The sequence below is a fragment of the Musa acuminata genome, chromosome BXJ2-4, assembly GCF_036884655.1.
Source record: "Musa acuminata AAA Group cultivar baxijiao chromosome BXJ2-4, Cavendish_Baxijiao_AAA, whole genome shotgun sequence".
In the NCBI taxonomy this organism is placed as follows: Eukaryota; Viridiplantae; Streptophyta; class Magnoliopsida; order Zingiberales; family Musaceae; genus Musa; species Musa acuminata.
Genome location: NC_088341.1, coordinates 7590524 through 7612524, shown reverse-complemented (window position 1 = coordinate 7612524; position 22001 = coordinate 7590524). Strand labels below are relative to the sequence as shown.

The 22001-nt window shown below is 37.3% G+C and overlaps 3 protein-coding genes and 1 long non-coding RNA gene across 8 annotated transcripts; 2 read left to right on the top strand and 2 right to left on the bottom strand.

Moving 5' to 3' along the window:
* The first annotated feature begins 1824 nt into the window (after positions 1–1824).
* On the top strand, positions 1825–7301 carry LOC103981093 (uncharacterized). 2 transcript variants are annotated; one of them, XR_010485908.1, is made up of 7 exons: positions 1825–3376; positions 3455–4086; positions 5189–5280; positions 5367–5563; positions 5712–5927; positions 6072–6317; positions 6394–7301. It is a non-coding gene; the product is annotated as an uncharacterized LOC103981093 (long non-coding RNA). The 2 variants fall into 2 exon arrangements; XR_010485907.1 differs by having other exon boundaries at positions 1825–4086; positions 6394–6787.
* LOC103981094 (NAC domain-containing protein 68) lies at positions 4892–6252 on the bottom strand. Its single transcript, XM_009397695.3, has 3 exons — positions 6075–6252; positions 5706–5986; positions 4892–5607 (listed from the first exon to the last, which is right to left on the bottom strand). Exons 1-3 carry the CDS (start codon positions 6250–6252, stop codon positions 5185–5187), a joined length of 882 nt encoding a protein of 293 aa, XP_009395970.1. The 3' UTR covers positions 4892–5184.
* Positions 7302–8297: 996 nt separating the features above from the next.
* LOC135609799 (uncharacterized) lies at positions 8298–15221 on the bottom strand. Of its 4 annotated transcripts, none has more exons than XR_010485906.1 (9): positions 15063–15221; positions 14342–14433; positions 13128–13277; positions 12928–13001; positions 12710–12828; positions 12066–12149; positions 11473–11592; positions 9632–9812; positions 8298–9334 (listed from the first exon to the last, which is right to left on the bottom strand). XR_010485906.1 is itself a non-coding variant. In XM_065103466.1 (9 exons), exons 4-8 carry the CDS (start codon positions 13225–13227, stop codon positions 11499–11501), a joined length of 471 nt encoding a protein of 156 aa, XP_064959538.1. In that variant the 5' UTR covers positions 13228–13277; positions 14167–14264; positions 14342–14433; positions 15063–15221; the 3' UTR covers positions 10208–10766; positions 11473–11498. The 4 variants fall into 4 exon arrangements, 3 of the variants coding, with proteins under 3 accessions (XP_064959537.1, XP_064959538.1, XP_064959535.1); XM_065103466.1 differs by lacking the exons at positions 8298–9334; positions 9632–9812 and adding exons at positions 10208–10766; positions 14167–14264; XM_065103465.1 differs by lacking the exon at positions 8298–9334 and having other exon boundaries at positions 9610–9812.
* Positions 15222–17491: 2270 nt separating this feature from the next.
* On the top strand, positions 17492–18820 carry LOC135609798 (uncharacterized protein At5g19025-like). The gene has a single exon (XM_065103462.1). The coding sequence runs from the start codon at positions 17949–17951 to the stop codon at positions 18615–18617; it is 669 nt and encodes a 222-aa protein (XP_064959534.1). The 5' UTR covers positions 17492–17948; the 3' UTR covers positions 18618–18820.
* The last annotated feature ends 3181 nt before the right edge of the window (positions 18821–22001 follow it).

The window sequence follows — 22001 nt, the reverse complement described above, 5'->3', positions numbered from 1 at the left end:
AAGCTGGTTATTCTTTTCATATAATACAAGGACTGACGTGCCAATCACAACTTACATGGTAGTGACTGTGATGCCATATGTTTCCTTGGAGAGAGAGAGAGAGAGAGTGTGTCAAACTTTGTTACCTACTGACGACGCATTGAAGAAAAGAGAAGTGAGATATATTAATTTTATATTACTGAATAATTTACTATTTTAAGGAATCCACTGATGAGATATAGAGTTTGTAGGAAAAAGATGTATGAGTTTTTTATTTTTATTTTATGATCAAATAAATTAGAACTAATTGTTTTCAAGTGAGAGAAAATTTTGTCATGTGAAAACTGCAAGAGGCAAGAAAAAATGTAGTATAATTTTAAGTAGGGAAACCATCATGATTTTTATAGGGTGAAATGAGCATAAATTCCCCTAAAAAGATACAAATTGAATTCTCTAACATGTGTTAGAATCTTGAATCAAATAAGTATTCTAATGCATCAACAAAATGTTGAAATTCATTAAATATTAAAATTATGAGGTGTCAATCCCACCACAACAATCATTACTTTGCCTGAATAGTATTTGAATTGGTTCAATTGACCAATTGAATTGACTTGAGGCAAATCTATGTTTTGACTAAATTCTAATTGATATAAAATCAATTTCCTTGGAATAAATATAAATTGGGTCCAAACCACTATGAATTAGTTTTTTTATATATATTTTTATACAAAAAATAAAAACCAATTGATTTCAAGATTTGAGACAGGTAACCTTACAAAGAATACAAAAAAATTATGTAATCAATATCTAAATTCATAAACATGAAAAAACTTGAACCTATAATATCATAATTTATGAATCTAAAATCTGAAAAATCATGAAATCTATTTAGAAAACATCACAAGAACAAGATAGATCAAGTATTGTAAATATGCATGAACAAGTTTAATCATATGAATAATGCATCGTTAAATAAATCTTATTATTATAATTTTATATCAGCAACATACTTTTAATATTTAAAATCATGAACAAACAATACTGAAAAAATAAAATAAAATTAAAAGATAATAAACCGAGAAGATTGAGAGTACCCACTTTTCTTCCTCTTGTCTCTCTTTGTTAGCCATCAACCTTAGGCTCACTATGAATAAGGATCTGTTTGTTATTTTATATGTGAGGAGGAATTTTCCCCACTAATAAAAAAGTCAAATATTAGGAAATTGATAATAAAATAATTTATGTATCTTATTCCTAACTCACCCACAAAATTAACTTCCTTCTAACTTCCAAACAACTAACATAGGAAGCCTTTAATTATAAAATTTAGTTTTTAACTTGTGATTATATTCATCCCCCAAAGAAGATTTGGTTCTCGAATTTGATTATATGAACCAATTAGATACATGTATTACTTTATCGTATCCTCCTCTCTTTTATAATTAGTTTTTGATTTGAATGATATCTTCGATATTCTCTTCTACCCTTGAGGTATAATACTTTTCGTTTATCATCGTCATCTATCATTCACTTTTTCTCTATTATTATTATCGTCATGCTTGCATGTCTCTATCGTCATCATTCTTCGTGCTCGTGACTCTTTGATGGAGGGTTATAGAACCTTCACATGAAAGCAGCCAAGGACAAACAAGGGTAGGGATGAAAAAAAAAAATAAAAATATTTTTATAAAATAAATAATTTTTAATAAAAATATTCGAAAATAAAATTATTATGTGAGAATTTCTTTAAAATTAAAGATTTTTTCCGAAAATTTACTCAACTTTAATAATATGATTTAATTTTAAAGGATGAAGGGATTGAAAAGATCTCCTGTGATTACTTTGGCTGGCCGTTCAACAGCTTGCAGCTTGAAACAGTGGAGGCAGGAGGCGGGGATTCCATCTCTGGCTTATGCTTGCAGCTGTTCGACGCCAGGGTCTCTTCCTGTGGATTCCTGGAGACCTTGTAACTCGAAGAAGCGATGGAGACAGGAGGCAAGTCCATGACACAGAGACCATCGAGCCACCACCCTTTAGGCTTTCTGTAATGGCCCATCCTGATTTGTGCCTCGGTTTGAGGTCCGATCGGGTGCGGCCGCCACTGCCCAGAACATTCCATTCAACCCTTCCTTGGAACCCTTTCTCTTCATACTCCTTCCTAGAAGCGTTCCGGTTGCTTCTTGTGATCATTACGAGTTTTGGCGGAGAAGAGATGATGGCAGTGACAACTCTTTTCACAGACTTACTCTTCGATGTCGACTCTGTTCTTGGGTGCCTGAGACGGAGATCAGAGGAACTGTTTGAGTGGGTCCATAGCATCTGACTATGAACAGCTACTTATGCCTTCTATGTGGTCTGAGTGGTTCGGTTCGTCAGAGGAGCTCTGCGAGAAACATTAACTCGAATTACGCGCACGACGTGTTTGATGGTATGTGTAAGAGTAACATTTCTTGTGATCATCAGAGAGATGATGGCAGTGGCAACTCTTTTGACGACCTACTCTTCGATGTCGACCTGGTTCTTGGGTGCATGAGACGGAGATCAGAGGAACTGTTTGAGTGGGTCCATAGCATCTGACTATGAACAGCTACTTATGCCTTCTGTGTGGTCGAATTGTTCAGTTCGTCAGTGGAGATCTGTGAGTAACATAAGCAAGAATTGCGCACATGACATGTTTGATGGTATGTGTAGGAGTAACATTTCTTGTGATCATCGGAGAGATGATGGCAGTGACAACTCTGTTCACGGCCTACTCTTCGATGTTGACTCAGTTCTTGGGTGCCTGAGACGGAGATCAGAGGAACTGTTTGAGTGGGTCCATAGCATCTGACTGTGAACAGCTACTTATGCCTTCTATGTGGTCGAATGGTCAGCTCGTCAGTGGAGATCTGTGAGTAACATTAGCAAGAATTACGCACATGACGTGTTTGATGGTATTTGTAAGAGTAACATTTCTTGTGATCATCAGAGAGATGATGGCAGTGGCAACTCTGTTCACAGCCTACTCTTCGATGTTGACTCAGTTCTTGGGTGCCTGAGACGGAGATCAGAGGAACTGTTTGAGTGGGTCCATAGCATCTGACTGTGAACAGCTACTTATGCCTTCTATGTGGTCGAATGGTCAGCTCGTCAGTGGAGATCTGTGAGTAACATTAGCAAGAATTACGCACATGACGTGTTTGATGGTATTTGTAAGAGTAACATTTCTTGTGATCATCAGAGAGATGATGGCAGTGGCAACTCTGTTCACAGCCTACTCTTCGATGTTGACTCAGTTCTTGGGTGCCTGAGACGGAGATCAGAGGAACTGTTTGAGTGGGTCCATAGCATCTGACTGTGAACAGCTACTTATGCCTTCTATGTGGTCGAATGGTCAGCTCGTCAGTGGAGATCTGTGAGTAACATTATCAAGAATTACGCACATGACGTGTTTGATGGTATTTGTAAGAGTAACATTTCTTGTGATCATCAGAGAGATGATGGCAGTGGCAATGCTGTTCACGGCGTACTGTTCGATGTTGACTCAGTTCTTGGGTGCCTGAGAGGGAGATCAGAGGATCTGTTTGAGTGGGTCCATAGCATCTGATTATGAACAGGTACTTGCCTTCTATGTGGTTGAATGGTTTGGTTCATTGGTGAATTACGCACATGACGTGTTTGATGGTATGTGTTAGGGGTGACATGTTACGTGATCTTTGACGATGAACGCAAGATAAGAGTTTTACTTATCATTTGATCAGAATGGAATAATGGGAGTGGAGTAAGATGCCTTGGTTTTAGTCACAGAGTATGTGCCTGATTACATGGAAATATGAAGAAGCTATTGATTTTAAGAAGTATACTTCTAGAACTGAAGCTGGAGACGATAATGCAAGCTCTCTTTTCTGATAAAGAAGTCACTGGGATGGATATCTGTCTAATAGGTAGAACTGGAGAACAAGCAAGTTGATTTGGGATCCTTTATCTACGAGTCTTGAGGCCTATCTTTCAATACATCTTTATGGAGCAATTCTTTCATAGCTGAAGAGCTATCTATGTTGATTACCATTCCAATGAGAATACTCAGGATACAATTATCTACTGTTGCAGGACCTCCATAGTTTGGTGCGTTTCCTCTCTCTCTGTTTATACTTCTTGTAAAGAAAAACTTCTTCAAATTACAAGACCATGAAAATTCACGATGCCAATCTTGTTCTAGCTGTTATTGTGCACATATGTATCCTTCAGCTGCCAAAAATAGGATACCTTGCTTCTCTTGATACTGATACTTATGAAATTTGTTTTGCATTTTCATTATATTGTGTATTAGGAGCATTCATGCTGAGGGCTTTATAAAACATAGGTTGAATTATGAGCTTTTCTGAAGGGGATAAAAAGGAAAATGGCAGTCACCTAGACCTGTACATCACTGACTCATTGAAGCAACAAGTCTTGGCTTCATGACAACAGTGTTACTTTATTTCATTCACTCATCAGAAAAGAAACTTATATCTTATTTGTTGCTAGATGGAACTTAGTGTGAATCCAACATGGGATAAAGATTCTTCAATTGTTTCTTCTTCTTCTTACATCTTATTTCAGCCTATGCCTAGTAGTTTATGCGTATATTTTTTTAAACAAAGTTAACTCTAACCATCATAGAAAGGACTTCTGCTGAGAGTTTTATGTTTACTGGGACCAATTCAGAATAGTCGATGAGTGACAAGTCCAACTTCTCCATCAGATGTATGGTACTATATGAAAAAATTATTTCCATATTAGTCAAGTCGTGAAGGAAAAATCTTAATGACACTTAGTCCAGCATAGTACTCGTTCTTTGATAATTTTGTACAAAGCTTATTTATATTTGATGTGTTTGTATTCTTTGATGCTCAAAATCTCTATTTGCTAAATCAAAAGGCAGTAGCACTACAAGATATTGCTCATACTTTCTTAATATAAGAATAGATTCCATTGCTAAACCTTGGAATCACTTGACACTTTTATCAGAAAGAGCAAGTAGTTTCTCCAAGCATATCTAGATGGAATTCACTACAAGTGCATCATAACCAATGCTTGTTTATAATGCATAAAATAAATAAAGAAAAACAAATCAATGGTTTCAAATAAAGAAAAAAAATAATGGTTTCTTCTAGTTCTTTGATCTCCCATCACCCTGTAGCTGTAGTTCTAAGCTATTTACAGTTTGACTTTTAATTTAGTTCAGAATGGCAGCATGTCCGTATGATTTGGCCTTGGCACTGGAGGTACAAAGTCTTGATTTGTTGCATCCATCATTTGCATCGATCGAACGTTCATGTAAGAGCTCTGCAAGTCATCCAGTTTCAAGTCCATGAACCATTCGTTATCTTCTTTTTGACTCTCTTCTGCCATCTGAATCCCAGCTGTTGTTTTGCTGTTGCTCGATGCTTGCATTCTGGCAGCAGCTTGGGATGGATAGCCAAGATCATCAAAATAAGGCAGCCCAACCTTGTGCTCGACATCGAATTCTGGTGTCCTCAAGCTGTCTGAGCCTGTCTCGCCCACCGAACCCATGGTCTCTCCTGAGGATGTCTCCTGCTGTTGCTGCATCTTCTCCCAGGTATTCTTCTTGTTGTATAGCCGGCAAAGAACCCAGTCATCCAACTGCATGAATCGAAATTATTCTTTAGACAAGCATTGGTATTACAGCATGCATGTTTCTTGAGCAGAACGCAAACTATGTTCTCGTTCGTGTTGTATACCCTTAGGCTTCCCTTGTTGGAGCTGCGGCTTGCATCAGCCAACCTGTACTCATGCATGATCCAATCGGTCTTCACGCCTCTTGGTGCCTTGCCGGTGTAGAAGACCAAAGCTTTTTTGATACCCAAAGTCCTTTCGCTGCCCTTTGCTGAGATCGGCTTATCGGCACCAGTTGCCTTCCAGTATCCCTTCCCGGCGGCCCTGTTCGGTCTCGAGCCGTTGAGGTACTTCCTGTTACGAGGAGTGAAGAAGTACCACTCTCTCTGCCCAAACGATGCCTTATCTGATACGAGATACTTCCCAACATCTCATGTTTGTTTCGGCTAACAGAGCATGTTAACTGATGCTTGGTATCATTTTATGTGCAGTACCTGGTAGCTCCCAGGGGTTGTGCTTGTAGAGATCGATGTCGACGATGATGGGTGCGGGTAGGCACAGGCAGGCCATCTTCCGGCAGAGGTAGTGCACGACGAGCTCTTCGTCCGTGGGGTGGAAGCGGAACCCCGGTGGCAGGTTGAGCTCCGCTTCCGCGTCTCTTTTCCTCCCCATCCTCGTTTCCTTCGCTGGCTCACAAGTCAAGAAAGCTCTCCACTCTCTCTCAGATGGCAGCCAAAGTAAGCTTTCTATCTTCCTCCTTCCGATCTCTCTCTCTCTCTCCCTCTCCCTGTTATTAATATATGTATTTATTAGAGTTGCACCGGCAACGATTGGTAAAACACGGACGTGTGTGGACCTATGGGACATGGGAGGAGTTGTGTGGGTTCTTGAGTGGACCCCATCGGCCGCATGTGGGACCCAGGAAACTTCGTGTGCGGTTCGGAGGCGGCTGACGACCATTGATCTCCTTGGAAGAGTAATATTTTGATTATAATGATTTTTTTCTTATTGTAATTAATTTAAAGTTGGGATAAAGAGGGACGGGTCTCTGTTTAAACCTAACCCCCACCCTCCCCAACCAAAAAAAAAAAGGAATTAGATCAAATTATTCGAACAGTAGAAATGGAACGAAGAAGTGATGATTGGATTAACTACGGCGGCTTAGAAAAGTCGTAGCCACCGACACAGATCTTTTTGTGTTGATATATATATATATATATATATATATATATATTCTTTCCTTTTATTAGGTACTAATTTTTAATCTATTTGGTATATTCATTAATCTTGCCTTGTGATCACCAAAGTGGATGGATCATGTGGTGATTAATGTAGCGGTGGCGATGTGTCACGTCAAGGTTGGCTCAATTAGTTTTCAAGCTCTCCAATTTATGTGGAAAATTAGAGTTGTCTAGCTTTCTGCCATTCAACATAATTGACCAATTACGGAGATGGAATGAGCCAACAACTAATACCGATGTGACACTTGAACCACCGAATGTTTCGCACGATTCCTCGTGTTTAAGAAACACATTTTTATCCTACTACTCTTAGTAATTCAACTCTTCAGTAAGTCATTCCACATCTATGTTTTTTCTTCTTCTTAGATTCCATGTCGGCATTATATTGAGATTAGACGCTACATGTGTTAATTATTAGGATGTCTGGTTTTTTGTTGAGACATGGGTTGATTAGTGCATTGTTGTATAATATAAGTGTAAGTGTTCGAGTCCCATATGTAAACGGAAATTCGAATTAATTCATGTGTGAACATCATATACGTCATTTAATGTAATAATTTTTTTTTTAAAATATTAGGACATATGGCCAAGAATTGCTGCCTATGTAGTTAGTGATCAGCATGATTTGCCATATTACTAACATAAGGGGATGCTTTGAGTATAATAAGCTCTACTGTTGGTTATTAATTTATCTCTAAAAACCAAGATGTAAATAATATCTTATGTGTCTTTATTCTTTATTCAGAAACCCATAACTTGACACAATTATATATATATATATATATATATATATATACTGAGAAGAACAAAATTCACAGCCATGGTTCGTGATGTCAATGGCCACAATCCTGATATCCAAGCTGGCTCGTCCAAAGGTTTATTAAAACCTAGCCTTTTTTTTAGTTATACAAGTATAGAAATGCAACATGGGACTGCCATCAAATAAATGTTCGGTAGGATCAATATGCTATTTAGTTGGATGTCGATTACATTTTATTAACCACTATTAGTGGCTTAGTTTATACATTGGTACCTAAACAACATTTTATTCTTTTCTTCTTGAGTATTGTTGTATTTGTTTGACAGTCGAAAAATGGGTAATATGATGCACAAGACTTTAATAAATGCGAAAAGACAATCAAATACAAATAATGAACCGTGTCCTACTTGTCACCAAGTGATGAAGGATCACCGAAGAAGCTGGTCAATCACTAGAGAAGACATGCTAGAAGGTCGATAGGGAGGAGTCGCGCATCTTTGCCTTCAACATAATGTTATAATCCAAAAGCGAGAAGCAGAAATCGAGAGTTGTAAAGCAACAATAGGGAGGGTGAGGAAGAGGGAGCCTTACACGAAGCAAGAAAGCTCTAATGATACCATGAAGAATTTATTATGAAAGAGATGATTTTATTCATTGAGGTAATACTTATTTATACAGATCGTAAGGAAGAGATTTTCCTTTAAATACATGATTGATTCTAAAATTATAGATTGATGGAGGATTAGAATATGTAATAAATATAAATTTATCATCCCATATTTCTTTATATCACGAGCTTCTATCAGAAAGCATTGTAGCTTCTCGGCGTTGCTCGTGCTCTTACACGATCTTACCCCTAAAGATGCTTGTAGCACATGGGTGGCTGCCGGTCCCAGCTACGCCACCATGCCCTCCAGCTTCTTGAACCCCACCAGCTCCTCCCCGGCCGCCCTATCGACGTCAAACTCTCGTTGCCACTCCGCGCACCGCACCAGCATGTCCTGCGCCTCATCTTGGAGATGAGCGTGGGTTCCCAAAGTGCCTTATGCTCGGAGGACTTGGTGGATAGGGGGTAGGTGTCCTCCTTGATCGAAGGGGGTCGGTCAGGGATGGTGGAGGCAGCCGTGGCTGTGGCTTCCATAAGAGAGCTCAGCAGGCTTCGCTTGTTGACAAGTTGGGAAGAAGGAACGGGCTCACTGGTTGCTTGAGATGTCTCCATTGCAAGAGTTGAGATAAGGAAGAGAGACCAAAGTACTCTTCCTCTTTAGAGATCGCCGGCAGGCCATTGACGGTGAAGGCATGAGACAGATCAGGTTTCAGAGTTGTGTTATCATGCAAGGTCAGTCTCCTCTTCTTTACGTCACAGTCAAGGACTTGGTGTGGCCATGCAACCATGTGTTTGCAGAGTTACGACCACCTTGAACCAGAAGAGGAAGAGGAATATTACCGGGGATAAGGGGGGGAACTCTTTGTTGGGCTTGGGGAAAGGGTAGGAGCAGCTGTGTTTAGGGTGGATGACGAAAGCGCCGTGCAGGGTGGCTCTCAGCCAGGAGCTGTGTGCGTGCCACCACCACACCGTGCCTTCGTGCTCCTCGATCGTGAACCGGCACGTGAAGCGTGACGTGGTACTTAGCCCCGTTGACGTCAACCGTTGACCACGAGCGTCGCCCGCGTCATGCCGGGTTACTGACTGGCCGTTGACTGTGATGATGTTGTGGGTCCTGCACAGCCTCTTCACCGGCGTCGCCTCCACCTGCACACACACACGCACACATACATGTATCTGTGGAGACAATGGACGCAGGTCCTTATTCAAGCTCTCAAAAGACAGGTGGCAGTGCATCTATGTGGGAGTTGTTACACCCACAAGATCACCAGGAAAATTGCATCAATGCTTGCAGGACGAGCCTTCTCCCACGACAAGGGAGTTGTTTTCCTTATGGAAAGAACTCCATCATTGCAGGGTTTGTAATCCAATTGATTTGGTGAAGACATATGTACACGCAGATATGGGAAGCTAAGGAGGAATAGATAAAACTGGCCCACCAACCTATTGCATTATTTGTAGGAATTAGGAGCCATTGTTATGATGTTTGGTTAGGGTTGGTGGTGGAGGCACCCTTTCCAGCAGTGAAGATTTGCTTAGAGTTGACTCGGTTCTTCGGTGGAAGGTGAAGTGGGCCTTCAGAGTCTATCAGGAAGTCCTGTTTCTACACCTTCTTCTTGAGAATCTGGCATTTTATGTTTGAACCAAAGTAAAACAAGTTAGAAAAATTGAATCTTGGTATAAGCGAATGGTGGTAGAGGCATTTTATGTATTCAGGTAATGAACAGGAATTATGGTAGCCAAGAATAAATTATAAGTGAATGCTGATGTAGAACCCTTTGAAATCAAAAACATAAATCTGTACAGGGAAATGTTTCTAATTAAATCAAGAGCATTTACATATCTTAATATTGTTTCTAATGAAGTCTTCTTAGTTCTTATATTTATCTAGCAGACAAAAAATAATCAAAACATTAAGCTATGATGTATAATTCTCAACAAAACAAAGTAGAAATAAGCATCATCCAATATTTGTACATTTTGGTTTGCAAGGAGAATGCATTCCTAATAAAGAAAAAGGAACCAAAGAAAAGGGAGGAAAAAGTTGTTGCTATACAAATTGAAAGTTAACAGCATATTGTCATCGGTCATTGAACAACGGATCCTCTCAACAAACATCATAACAAAAAGCATATAACCATAAGAAATTGTTTTAGAGACCCGAAAAGCTTCAATTTCAAACCTCTTCTAACATCATTTTTCTACCAACAAGATGTTCAAAATCCTCAGACCAATTTATTTGATCACCATCCCCAACTCAAAATACACTACTACAAAGATTAAACATGACATAACTATGAATGCTTGCAAGTTCAAATGCTCCAGCCAACCGCTAATCTTCTTTCCTGATAGAATGGCATTTATACATGATTATTACTAGAATATGCTGAGGGATCAACTTTTACACTAATGTGTTTCTTCCGTGAGTAGTTTGTATAGGCTCCATATGCTTCGTCCTCTTTGTAATGCAAGAATTTTTAAGTGCACTGACATCCAGTTTCCTAAGTTCCAGATGGGGCTGTGCAAGTTCCACAAGATGACAAACACTACAAGGTTTGATGATATCTGAATCATGATCCTGTCACCAGTTATGATTTTCTCGTTAACATCACAGGAAATGGTCGGTACACAAATGAAACTATTAGCAAATATGTTAAAAAGCAAGTTCTGCAATGTTCTTTAAGTATCAAAATAGAAATACACTGTCATAATATTCTTTAATACCAAGGCTCACCCTATATCTTTGAGCAACAATGACTCCCTAAAACCCAATGTCATTGTAATCTAGCTAAATGAAATATATGAAGATTTTTCTTTGTTCCCTTTCTTTCTTTTTTCTCAAGAGGACATATGATGGAATCTCACACTACTTTGCAACTAGTTACAAGTCATGACATGCTTGGTTACTTGCAAATTACTTATCCAAAACAATATAAACAAAATTTAAAGCATTAACATGCAACAGCTTAACCAAGGGGAATTCAGATAAACCATTCCTACTTCCGAAATAAAAATAATAGTCAAGAATTTTATACTTCTTATCATTGGCGATTGATGTTGTGTGATTTTTATTATAAGGATACTAAGCATTTTTAGCAAGCATTTTTTTTAATAAGGTGCATGTAAAAAAGAACTGTTCTTAGATGAGGCAGAAGACCATGAATTAAACTAATATGGAGGTCTCATGAACAGATATTTGCCTCAGAAACAGGTCCAAGGCAAAACATAAATTAATTTCCTGAATGTTAAAAAGCAGACTAACTTGTAATTCGATATATACTTACCAGAAATCTCAAGAGAGCAAAAAAATCTACCAAAAAAACCATTTTTTTCTAACTGGCTCTCCGTGGATCTTGTCAGGTTTCCTCTTTTCTATTCCCTGGTTTAAAGCTTCCATTCTTCTTCTGCACATGAACAAATATTAACTTCAATTGGTACTTAGATAAAGACTGATAAACCTTAATTTCTGATACAAGAAACTTTCATGTATAGAAAATATTAGTCTAACATTAGTCAAAAGCTCCAAACACACAGTAGCACAAGGTTGCATTGTTTGCAAGGTTGTTTCCTACACTCTTTGCATCCATCTCCTAGAATTGTATTCATATCTCTCCTTGAGTCAACAACTTGGGAACTCATGAAGTATTAGATAATTGACTCAATAAAATGATGATATTAAGCTGCAAAACCTGGTTCTTAGATGTTTTCAAATTTTCTACAATTTTATATCCAATAACAACATGTAAGTTGTGCTGACATGACATTATTATACATGACAAAAGAAAAACTGGACTTCACACAGTTGCGATGTAAAATCATACGAAACATATCACAATAAAGATAATTCATAAAATACACGGCAAAATTAGACAAGTACTTGGTATCCTCAAGACGTCCATGCAAGCTCCAGCGCTGACGAAATCCTTCCATGCCTTGAATTCCACTTGCAAGAATCATGTGCCTAGACGAGTTCATAATATAGATGGAACTTTATAATTAGCTAAGAAAAGAAGATTTTGCAGTCAAAATCACTAATGATGAATTCTATAATGTAGAAACAATGATTGCTTTGCATCACATATACTGGGTTTTTTTTCTTCCAACTCTAAGATACATTGCATTTTAATAAATATTTAGTGATAAGTTAGCTGTTCTTAGGGTAGCTTTTTTCTAAATGTAAATAGTTATCAGCAAGTATGTGCACTTTTGTTGAACATATAAAAGGTCAGTTAAGAAAATAAATAACACAGTTTTTCTATCTTTCACCTCTATCAGATGAACCACAATGTTAGAATTAAACAAAGGGGTAAATAAAATGTCAATCCACAATCATTTGCAAATAGATCGGATGCAATTCTGGCTATTTAATCGGGTGTGATGACATATAAGTTCCAGGAAATGATACATGGTGATTATATAAAAAAAAGATTTAAAAGGGAAAGATACAATGGACGGACTTGTCATTCTTCCATTCTCTAGACCATTTATCAGAAGACAATAAAAAAAACCAAAAGATTGAACCTTTCTAGAGATGTAACTTCTGATTGAAGTTGAGCAGCTCTTTCCTTTGCTTCTTCAATGGGCATGGACAGCCCCAATTTATGTTCACTATCTGAAAGTCTCTGTCTTAACTCTTTATCCTGTTAGCAATTTATCCAACAGACAAGTCAAATATCAAGTTGAAAGGACCAAATAGAATTCTGTATAAGACAATGAAAGAATACATAAATGTTACTAACCCTTTTCTCAGCACACTCTCGATACAAAACAATCTCATCTTGGCAAAATGGTTCAATATCATTGATTTGCAAGCCTAAAGCATTTACTAAGTAAGTTCCATGGTTATGTTCAATATCATCAATTTCTTTTTTTGGTGATGAGATGGGTACTAGCACTCACACCACTATAGGGTTATATGACATTATTCACTATCACTTACATAAAAAAAGATTCCTTAGCACTCCATCACATAAATCAACACCTTCAAGAACATGAGATGCAATCTCCGGTGGAATAATAGGTGAAGGGAGCCCCAGCATAAGGTCATCACCTACTAGAATTGTTTCTTCTATGTTTGGCTGTGAATCAACTGAAGCAAGATAAACAAAAAACATTAAAGCAATACAACCATAAAAAAAAATTCTTCCAGGCAGAACCACCTAACTGTTCCACAGATCCATACAATTTCAACAAGTACTATTGTATGAACACTAGCTTGCAAAATAATAAGTGACAAACACAAACACAGTCACACCTAATTCTAGATTATGGATTCAATAACTAGAGCTGAATGTTGTAATTTGAATTAGTTACTAAAATAATATCATAACACACTATTTAGTTACTAACACAAAGTTATGGCCATTCATAGATTTCAATAACAACAAAAGATTCATATAGTTGACCCCAAATAGCTAAGACTTATAGCTTTATTGTTAATGTTGTTATACAAAAGCATGACAAAATTTGAGAAGACAAAGCTTGGATATAAAAAAAAAAAAGATGAACCAAAGATTAAAATTGTTTTGATTTTAAAGCCAAGAACAAAAAAATCAAGTTCGAACTTGGAGGTTCACTTCATTTTCTATGGTTTCCCAATGAAATCTTAATTTTGCAGATACTAAAGAAAAGATGATAATATCAATATTTATTAATCAACCTTCTAATTAAATGCTCAGTAAATGATTGCTTCAACATGTAGTTCAACACAAGAATTAGATTGCTAAATTTCCTTCCCAGTAAACAAGGAGTTCATTTATTTTAAAGAAAAAGACCAATTCTTTTGAAACAAGATTTCTCTTTCTTTTTTTTTCTTTTTTGAGAGTTGTTTGTTGAAACAAGTTATTAAAGAGAACAATACAGTCACAAGATGTGATTTGTTCATTTGGAGCTCCGTGCCAATGATGGAATAATAAGCATACACATTGTATAAAATAAAAAAGCACTAAGATGCATCCATTTTAACTTGCCAATCAAACCTGCAAAAGGAAAGTGTAATCGGTCTAAGCTTCAGGCAAACAACTAATCGAAAACGCATGAACTGTTCTTTTTGTGGATAGTCCCGGTCGATGTGAACCTAAATATAACAATTTTGCCTCCCTATTATGCATAACAAAGGAACTAGAAAAATACATGAGATGGAAGGATTTCTACCATCCATGATTGCACTACTGGAATGTGCCCTCCCTCTGCTGACGACCACGAATCCCTCACCCCAACACAGATTATGTTTCACGTCGAAGATTCTGCTACAACAGAAACAAAATATTATACGTGAATGCCAAGGCAGCGAGCAGTAGTAGTCCTAAAAGCCAACAGAATGTCAAGTCAATCAAGATGGTTTTCAAAACGGAAGCGCCACGAGAAAAAGCAGCCAAAAGTCAGATGGAGTTCTTTGTAAAAAACCAATGTCATCAATTTGAGTATAAGAAGCGCAAAATGACATCCCTTATCTCGAGCATTAGGTCGAACAGGTGACGTGCAACTGTTCGTCATCCGGACGAGACGCAATACAAAGAATTAACATCAAGCAAGAAAGAAAAAACAACTAGAAAGAGGAGAACTAAGCACGGAGAATCCATAGAAGGAAAACCGAGTCGAAAGAGCAGACAGATAACTCGCAGTTTGTGCGACAACGAAAAGAGATTAACATCAAAATTAACACTATTCAATATTATAGTAAAAATTAACCGTTTAAAATTAATATTAAAATTAACAAATCAAAATTCTAGCCGTCACAAAAACAGTAGGGAGGAGCGAGGACGGAGGAGTGGGGAAATCGGGGGGCCGCGATAGAGGAGGGAGGTGCTGTGGTCCAGGAAGAGGAGGAGGAGAAGGGAGCGTGCGACGGCGAAGGAGAAAGAGAGAGCGGTACCGAGGAAATGATCTCCGGAGGGAGACCCCGCCGCCGTTCGCCTATAGCCGCTGTTCGCGAGGAAAATGCCGCAGCGCCGAGGGGAAGACCCGCTGCGATCAGGGCTCGGGTGGACGGGGGTTGGAAACCGTTCCCTCCGGTTTCGAACGAACCCAAATGACTTATAATCGACTCGATCGAGGTTCCATCCAATCTGATTTGAATCAAATGATTTATAATTGACTCAATCGAGATTCCATCCAATTTGATTTGAATGTCAAACTAAAGCCTGCCTGAGTCAACGATCCAATTAAAGTCCTTCGCTTAGCCTATCTATTTATATTTATAAATATAAATATAAATATTTATATTTATATTTATAAAAATATAATTTTTATTATAATTAAATATTAAAAAATTAATAAAATATATAGTTGATGATTAATTTAATATTTGCGGAATAGTGTTAGATCTATGAGCTTGAAATCATAAAATTTAATTTAATATTTCGATAAATCCTTCATTACTTTACACACATCCCAGTGTGTTTCTGGTTCCGTTGCACTTGAGGTGTTTGAATTGGTGCGGAAGCGGACGGTCAGAGTCGCAACAACAAAGAAGATGGCAGTCTGGCGAAGGGATTGACTTGAGAGCAGCACCGGCCAAAACAACGTCAGCTCCCTTGCCGACTGCCCCCAACCTAATCTCTTGCTGCGTGAGAAGGTAGAGCTGCCTCCAATGGCGGAGAAGATGGATGACGCAAAACGAAGATAGGATTGCATAAGGCCTCTCAAGTCCTTCTCCACTAGTAAATGGAATAATACAATATAGTTAATTGAGTTTTGGATCTTTAGTTGAACTTGTGGATCCATTGGTTGGGCCACACATTTAATGCATATAATTTTTTTTTTATAGGAGATGAAGCATCTCCTATAATAATAGATATGTAGAGTTTTCTTTTCTTTCATTCTTATATTTATTTCCTAGACTAAATATCTTTTATAATAAATAAAAATGAGCATATTTTAATCTTCGTTAAGGCTTAGACAGTTTGATTAATGAACTAAACTAATGTAACTATGGATGCTACCAAGTAATTTATGTAACATTTAAAGATTTAAGAGAAGGTAAAATATTTAAAATAAAAAATTTATTTTATTATCAATATATATTTTTAGGAATTCATAGATATATATTTCATGATTATCAACAAAACACTTGGTATTATTGAACATCTTTGATAATTATTCACACTTAATTACTGAAAAAGTTAATGCTAATCATGAAAAAAATAGCATATTATAAAATATGTTAACTTAGTAACAAAATTCATAAAGAAGTAATCATGTGAATGTACTAAGATTTGTCATAGATCTATTTTAATAACAGCCTTGTTGTAATTTATTTATTTATCCTACATATTGCTAAAACTTAATTTATTGTATTACAATATTTTTAAAATATTTTTCTTAATGGATTAATATGGTAAAATTGCTATGTTGCAAAAGCAATTTTAAGAAATGAAATTGGAAAGGGTGGAAAATCAAGAATTGATTTGGTGCTGTTGTTCCAAAAAAAAAATGCCAAGCTCATTACTTTTGTGTGTCATCTGGAATTGGTGATCAATTACTATAATTAGGAAAGTCAACAAGTCAGATTTATGTGTCCTTTAAGCCATTAACTCAGTCAACTGTTGAATTCATGATTAGGGGACATATTTCTCAGCCTTCAGAAAGCTCAACTTTTTACACCATAAAACTCATTTTTGTATGAAAGGAATTGGATGATTTATCCAAAAAAAAGTTTTTATTTTTTGCTTTTATTCAACACAAAATAACCTTTTTTTTATAAATTTTTTTTTCCATTGGAAAATGATAGATTAAATTCTATAAACAAGATCAAATGAAAACAAGAGAACAACTAAATAAATTTTTCCTAATAAATCATCCAAAAATTTTAATGTTGAAGAGAGTAAAAAAGGGTTCATTACAATTTGTCATTTAAAATTTTCATATTTACCACTATAATTATTTAAATATGCATATATCCCTATAAAAAAGATGAGTACTTGATAATACAAATAATCAATTTAGAACATGCTTACTAGTAAAAAATACATCAAGAGATAATCCCATCTTTATTTTTTTATCCTTTGTAAAAAAATTATTATTTTAATTTTAAAATGTATACACTTAAAATATTTTTAATATAAAAAAATATCATATATATAAATAAATAAAATATGATATTATCCTCTCAAAATGAAGTACACATTTGCTCCCTACCATCTGACCCCTCACTCCATATTCCCTCGTACTTCTGTCTTCCCTTTTTATTCTATATAAATAAATAAATAAATATATATATAAATATATATATATATATATATATATATATATATATATATATATATATATATTTATGTATCCTTCAATGCCATTATTGTTGACTCTGAAATCCACGCTTCTCTTCTTCGCACGTCATTACGATGTGATTTGATCCGTTCCTTCTCGCCGTCTAACCTTTCATCCTCCGTCGGCACGGCACTCCCTCCACCAGCGGAGACGCCTCACGATTCCCTCTCTATCCGTCTCATCGTCTCCCCCTTCCCCTTCCCCTCCAATTCGATTCGGTCTCCATAGATCTCCATCGGCTCCGATCGGTTCGCCCTCTCTCCCCTGATCGACTTGGATCTTGATCCAGGGATCCTCGCCCCTCGATCCGGCTTCCCGTGGGCGTTCTGGTTCGATTCGGTGGATCTGTGTTCGGTTGGTGCTGGCGCGTCGTCTGTGGGCTGGTTTCTGACCATTATAATTTCCTTGACCGATCGATCGCGGCTGCTACGTCTGTGTAGAGTTTCCATCTTTGAAGGATTTGGTCACTGGTGGTGGGTAATTTGGGTTAAAGATGGTGGATTGCCGGAGCTTGATCGAGTTCTGCAGGGCCTTCGAGCAGCACCGGCACCTGGCTAACTCCCAGGCCTCTTCCGACCACCGGATCGGCCAGTCGAGGAGAAAGAGCAAGTCATTGAACCCCCTTTCCCACCCCTTCTGCGAGCACTCCCCTTTCGCCGCCATCGACATCGTGATGCTATTCCTGGTCCTCGGAGCGCTCACCGTTCTCACAGTCCCCTACTTCCAGTTCATCTTCCGGGAAGCGTACGAGCTCCTGCCGGCCGCGATCGACGTCATCGGTGACGTCCTCTACCAGGCCCCCGTCGCTTACGCCGCTGGCTTGATCTTCGTGTTCGTCACCGCGATCGCTGCCTGGGAATTCTTCAATTACCAGGCGAGGAAGTGCGGCAATCCCTACTGCAAAGGTCTGCGTAAAGCCGTCGAATTCGACATCCAGCTTGAGTCAGAGGAGTGCGTCAAGTGCTTGCCGCCACTGCCGAAAGATGCTTTTGGGACGCGCCCCTTGGACTTGGGGCAGGATCACAAGGAACTCGAGGCTGAGCTGAAGAAGATGGCACCGCTGAATGGACGCACGGTTCTAATCTTTCGCTCTCCTTGCGGATGCCCGCTAGGGAGAATGGAAGTTTGGGGGCCAAAGAAAGTGCGTAGGATCAAGAAGTAGGCAGGAATACATGATACATCCTCTAGTACTAGATAATTTTCTTTACTTCTATAGCAATAACCAGAAACAATCTACTATGATATAGCCCTAATCACTGTTCCTTCTATCAAATAAGATTGTGGTATGTGTATTCTTGCACATGTTCTGGGGACTATTCTGCCCCCTTTTGCCACTCATCAGTCGGTAAAACATTAATTTTACTAGCTAATCTCTTATATGTTATTGTTATATTCATTTCTCTTTTCATCTTTATTTTTCATTGATACAGTATTAAACCTTCTTTGGTTGTCTAACAGAATCTCTGGAGGATGGCCTGATCTTTGCTCTTTGCTTTAATAACATATGACCCTAACCTTTCTAGTTTTATTTGTCGGCAATAGGTTTTAATTTTTGCAATAGGTTCCTGATTTTCTAATTATTTCCAATCTCAGTTTTATTCAACATCTGGAACATACTTTGTGGTAACTTTTTTTTTTTTGTTGACATGTTTGTGATGAATTAAGCTGTTAAAAAATTTCTACTGCTTGTCATGCTTCTTCTATTCTTGCTTTGGGCTATATTATTTTGTTTTCACTTAATTACGTATGACATGAACTCATCGAATAGTTTTAACTTTATCTTTAATTTCTTTCAAGCGCATTATTTGATCTATCACATGATTCAGTAATAGTCATCGATGCATAAGCCATGTTGCAAGTCTTGTAATTTTAAAAGAATTGCCTGAATAAGATGTATCATCACAGGACTCTATATTATTAATTTACAGAGTTGGAGATGGAATCTTGGAATTGGCTTTGTTCCTGTAAATCTTGAAAACTTATTACTCTGAAAGTTCCTTAACTGGACTGAGCATATGATTAACATTCAACATGGTGCTTGGAAAGAGCATATTTGGCAGTTGGCAAGCATAATGGGAGTTCTGTAAAGAGATACACTTGTATATTTTGAGCTTGCTTGTCATGATTTCTTCATCAAAGCCTTTCTAGAATCTCAACTTCCTTCGTTATCTTTGTGTAATTTGCCAAAAGTATCTTGCAGATGGAGGACAAAATTCTATCCAATTATTTTCTGGTAAACTTAATATCTTCCAAATTTATCATCAAAGTTTGACAAATTCATGGACAGAAGCTTAAAGGGCCTTAATAGTATGACAATTTATATTATAATGTTTCTACCGAATGATGAGATACAGTTTCTTTATCAAACAACTGTATGATGAGATACAATTTCTTTATCAAGAAAGAAAAATTTGCTATTTTAGTTTTCTCCAAGAACGTATTTGATTGCCCAGGTTTACATATACCGAACTGATAAGAATCTGTATGTTGTGGAGGAACATGTGAGGAATCCTAGAGTTTTTTGTTTCTCACAAGCTTACCGGTACTTTTGAGTTGCAATTCTTGGATCCTTCGATACATGGGCTTTTAATTAATCAAATTATGGTAGTTTGGAGCTTTATACTATAGTTGTTATCATACGCTATCTGCTATGGCTTCTTTGTACAGTGTGATGTTGTAGCACTATGCAAGGTGTGAGCTGCGACCATATAATGTGAACATGTTAGCTTCGAGAACCCACAGGAAACCATTGTTCATAAATCTGTTTGCTTATGGCAGAACATGTCCAAGTAACTTTTGCTTAAGTATACCTTGCCTGAAGCAGCCACCACTTTTCGGTATGTTTCACGAGTATATACTCTAATGCCTTTTTGTGTTCTTGCAACTGTTTTCAATAATAAAACCAGTGTTACTCTCGCAGATGCTTCAGAACATTGATCATTGGTACTTGGCAGCTCAGCATTCTTATAGGTATGAAGCACTCTAGATATCCATTTGAAACATATTCAGCACTTCAATTGTTTCATATAGAGTTTTTTCCCTGCAGCATTCCTTTGGCTTCTCTTGATTCCATCCAAGAGTTACACAATGCTAAGAAGTTTTAGTATCCATTTGTTATTACTACACCATTAGTTAAGTTGATTAATGGCTGTGGAGAATAATATATTAACTGGACCAAGTAAAAATCATAGTGCAATTAACCCTGCCTCTGGTTCTGGTTGGTTGGTTGAATCGGTTTCCATGCATCAGATGCCAGTATACAATCGCATGTCGGATATAATAAAGCCTAGGACTCATCAGAAAATTGCATGAAACATTTTTTGTGCCTGAGATTAGTGGTTGAGACTAACTCAACTACAAAACTGATAAGCTTAATTTTGGGGAAATTTAGTCATGCCATGCCTGCTGCTTTGCTTCATTAAATAGATTCTTGTGCTTATTCATCAGGACATGAATATATGTATGTCCGAGACTTCTTTAACAAAATAGTCTCTGTATTTGCAAGTATAACAGTTCTTGATGGTTTTGCATGGCCTTCAGGTTTCATAAACACAGATTCATGATGCATCCTATCTGATGTGCAGTGTAGGTCTTACAATAAAAATTATGAGATATAGAATATTGGCTGAGTTTTTCGGCAAATGCTTGATATCTTTGTGTTATGGTAGTTTTTAAGAAAAATAATAACTGAGAAAAGAAAACATCATTCTTTCTTTCTGTAGATGGGTTAATTAAGATGGTACCAGCTAAGACATCAAAAAGCAATCCCAGGCAACTCAACTTGATCCTGTTGTATTAAACCAGAGGAGGATATCATCTCAAGTCTATGGCAATCACCAAGGTGACAGAGAAAAGTGGGGCAAGACCTCCATGGCATCAGAGACAAGGATGCTGATGCTGCTTTCCACATACCATAAAAGCAGTGAGGAGGATCCTACATTTCAGAATTAAGCTCTGTAGTTTGATCTGTGAAGGCATCAATAAAACAAATGATATTTATGTGCACAAATAGAGAATAAATGGTCTCCTTTTACTATCTAGATTTGTGATTTGATAAAACATTTTCATTTTAGTCAATATCTGAAGTATAAACCTTAAATATTGAGCTGAATTTGATTTCTTCTCTGACAAGATCACTCATTCTTAGTGCTCTAAAGGATACAAACAACTTTGGGCCACTTGTTCCACCAAGGCATCACAATCAGAGTTTTCTGCATCTTTTCATCAACTTGTGATCTCATCCACAACACACAACAGATAGCAACCGAGAAATGATGATGAGTTATGTTTCTTCTCGCACCACCTCATAGAGTTTTAACAGTTACGAGACTAGCAATTATGGGATCTAAGAAAGAGGAGGAAGTTCTAGTTTTTAACATGTAAATCAAAATCTATTGATTGATAAAAAAATATATTTATAAATTATTCCATCAAGATTTAAACACCATGCAACTTATTTATATTTTACTATTATTTTTTTTATCTTTAGTAAAACTAATTATACCAAGGTGTACTGTCTTGGGTCTGAAGGTTATCACGGTTCCAT

Coding starts and splice junctions, on each gene's coding strand:
- LOC103981094 (XM_009397695.3), bottom strand. CDS start 6,252: ATGGGGAGGAAAAGAGACGCGGAAGCGGAGCTCAACCTGCCACCGGGG. Junction 5,987..6,074: donor CAACCCCTGGGAGCTACCAG/GTACTGCACATA, acceptor ATCTCGTATCAG/ATAAGGCATCGTTTGGGCAG. Junction 5,608..5,705: donor CCAACAAGGGAAGCCTAAGG/GTATACAACACG, acceptor CGATTCATGCAG/TTGGATGACTGGGTTCTTTG.
- LOC135609799 (XM_065103465.1), bottom strand. Junction 13,002..13,127: donor GCTAAGGAATCTTTTTTTAT/GTAAGTGATAGT, acceptor TAAATGCTTTAG/GCTTGCAAATCAATGATATT. Junction 11,593..12,065: donor GGACGTCTTGAGGATACCAA/GTACTTGTCTAA, acceptor GTTCATGTGCAG/AAGAAGAATGGAAGCTTTAA.
- LOC135609798 (XM_065103462.1), top strand. CDS start 17,949: ATGGTGGATTGCCGGAGCTTGATCGAGTTCTGCAGGGCCTTCGAGCAG.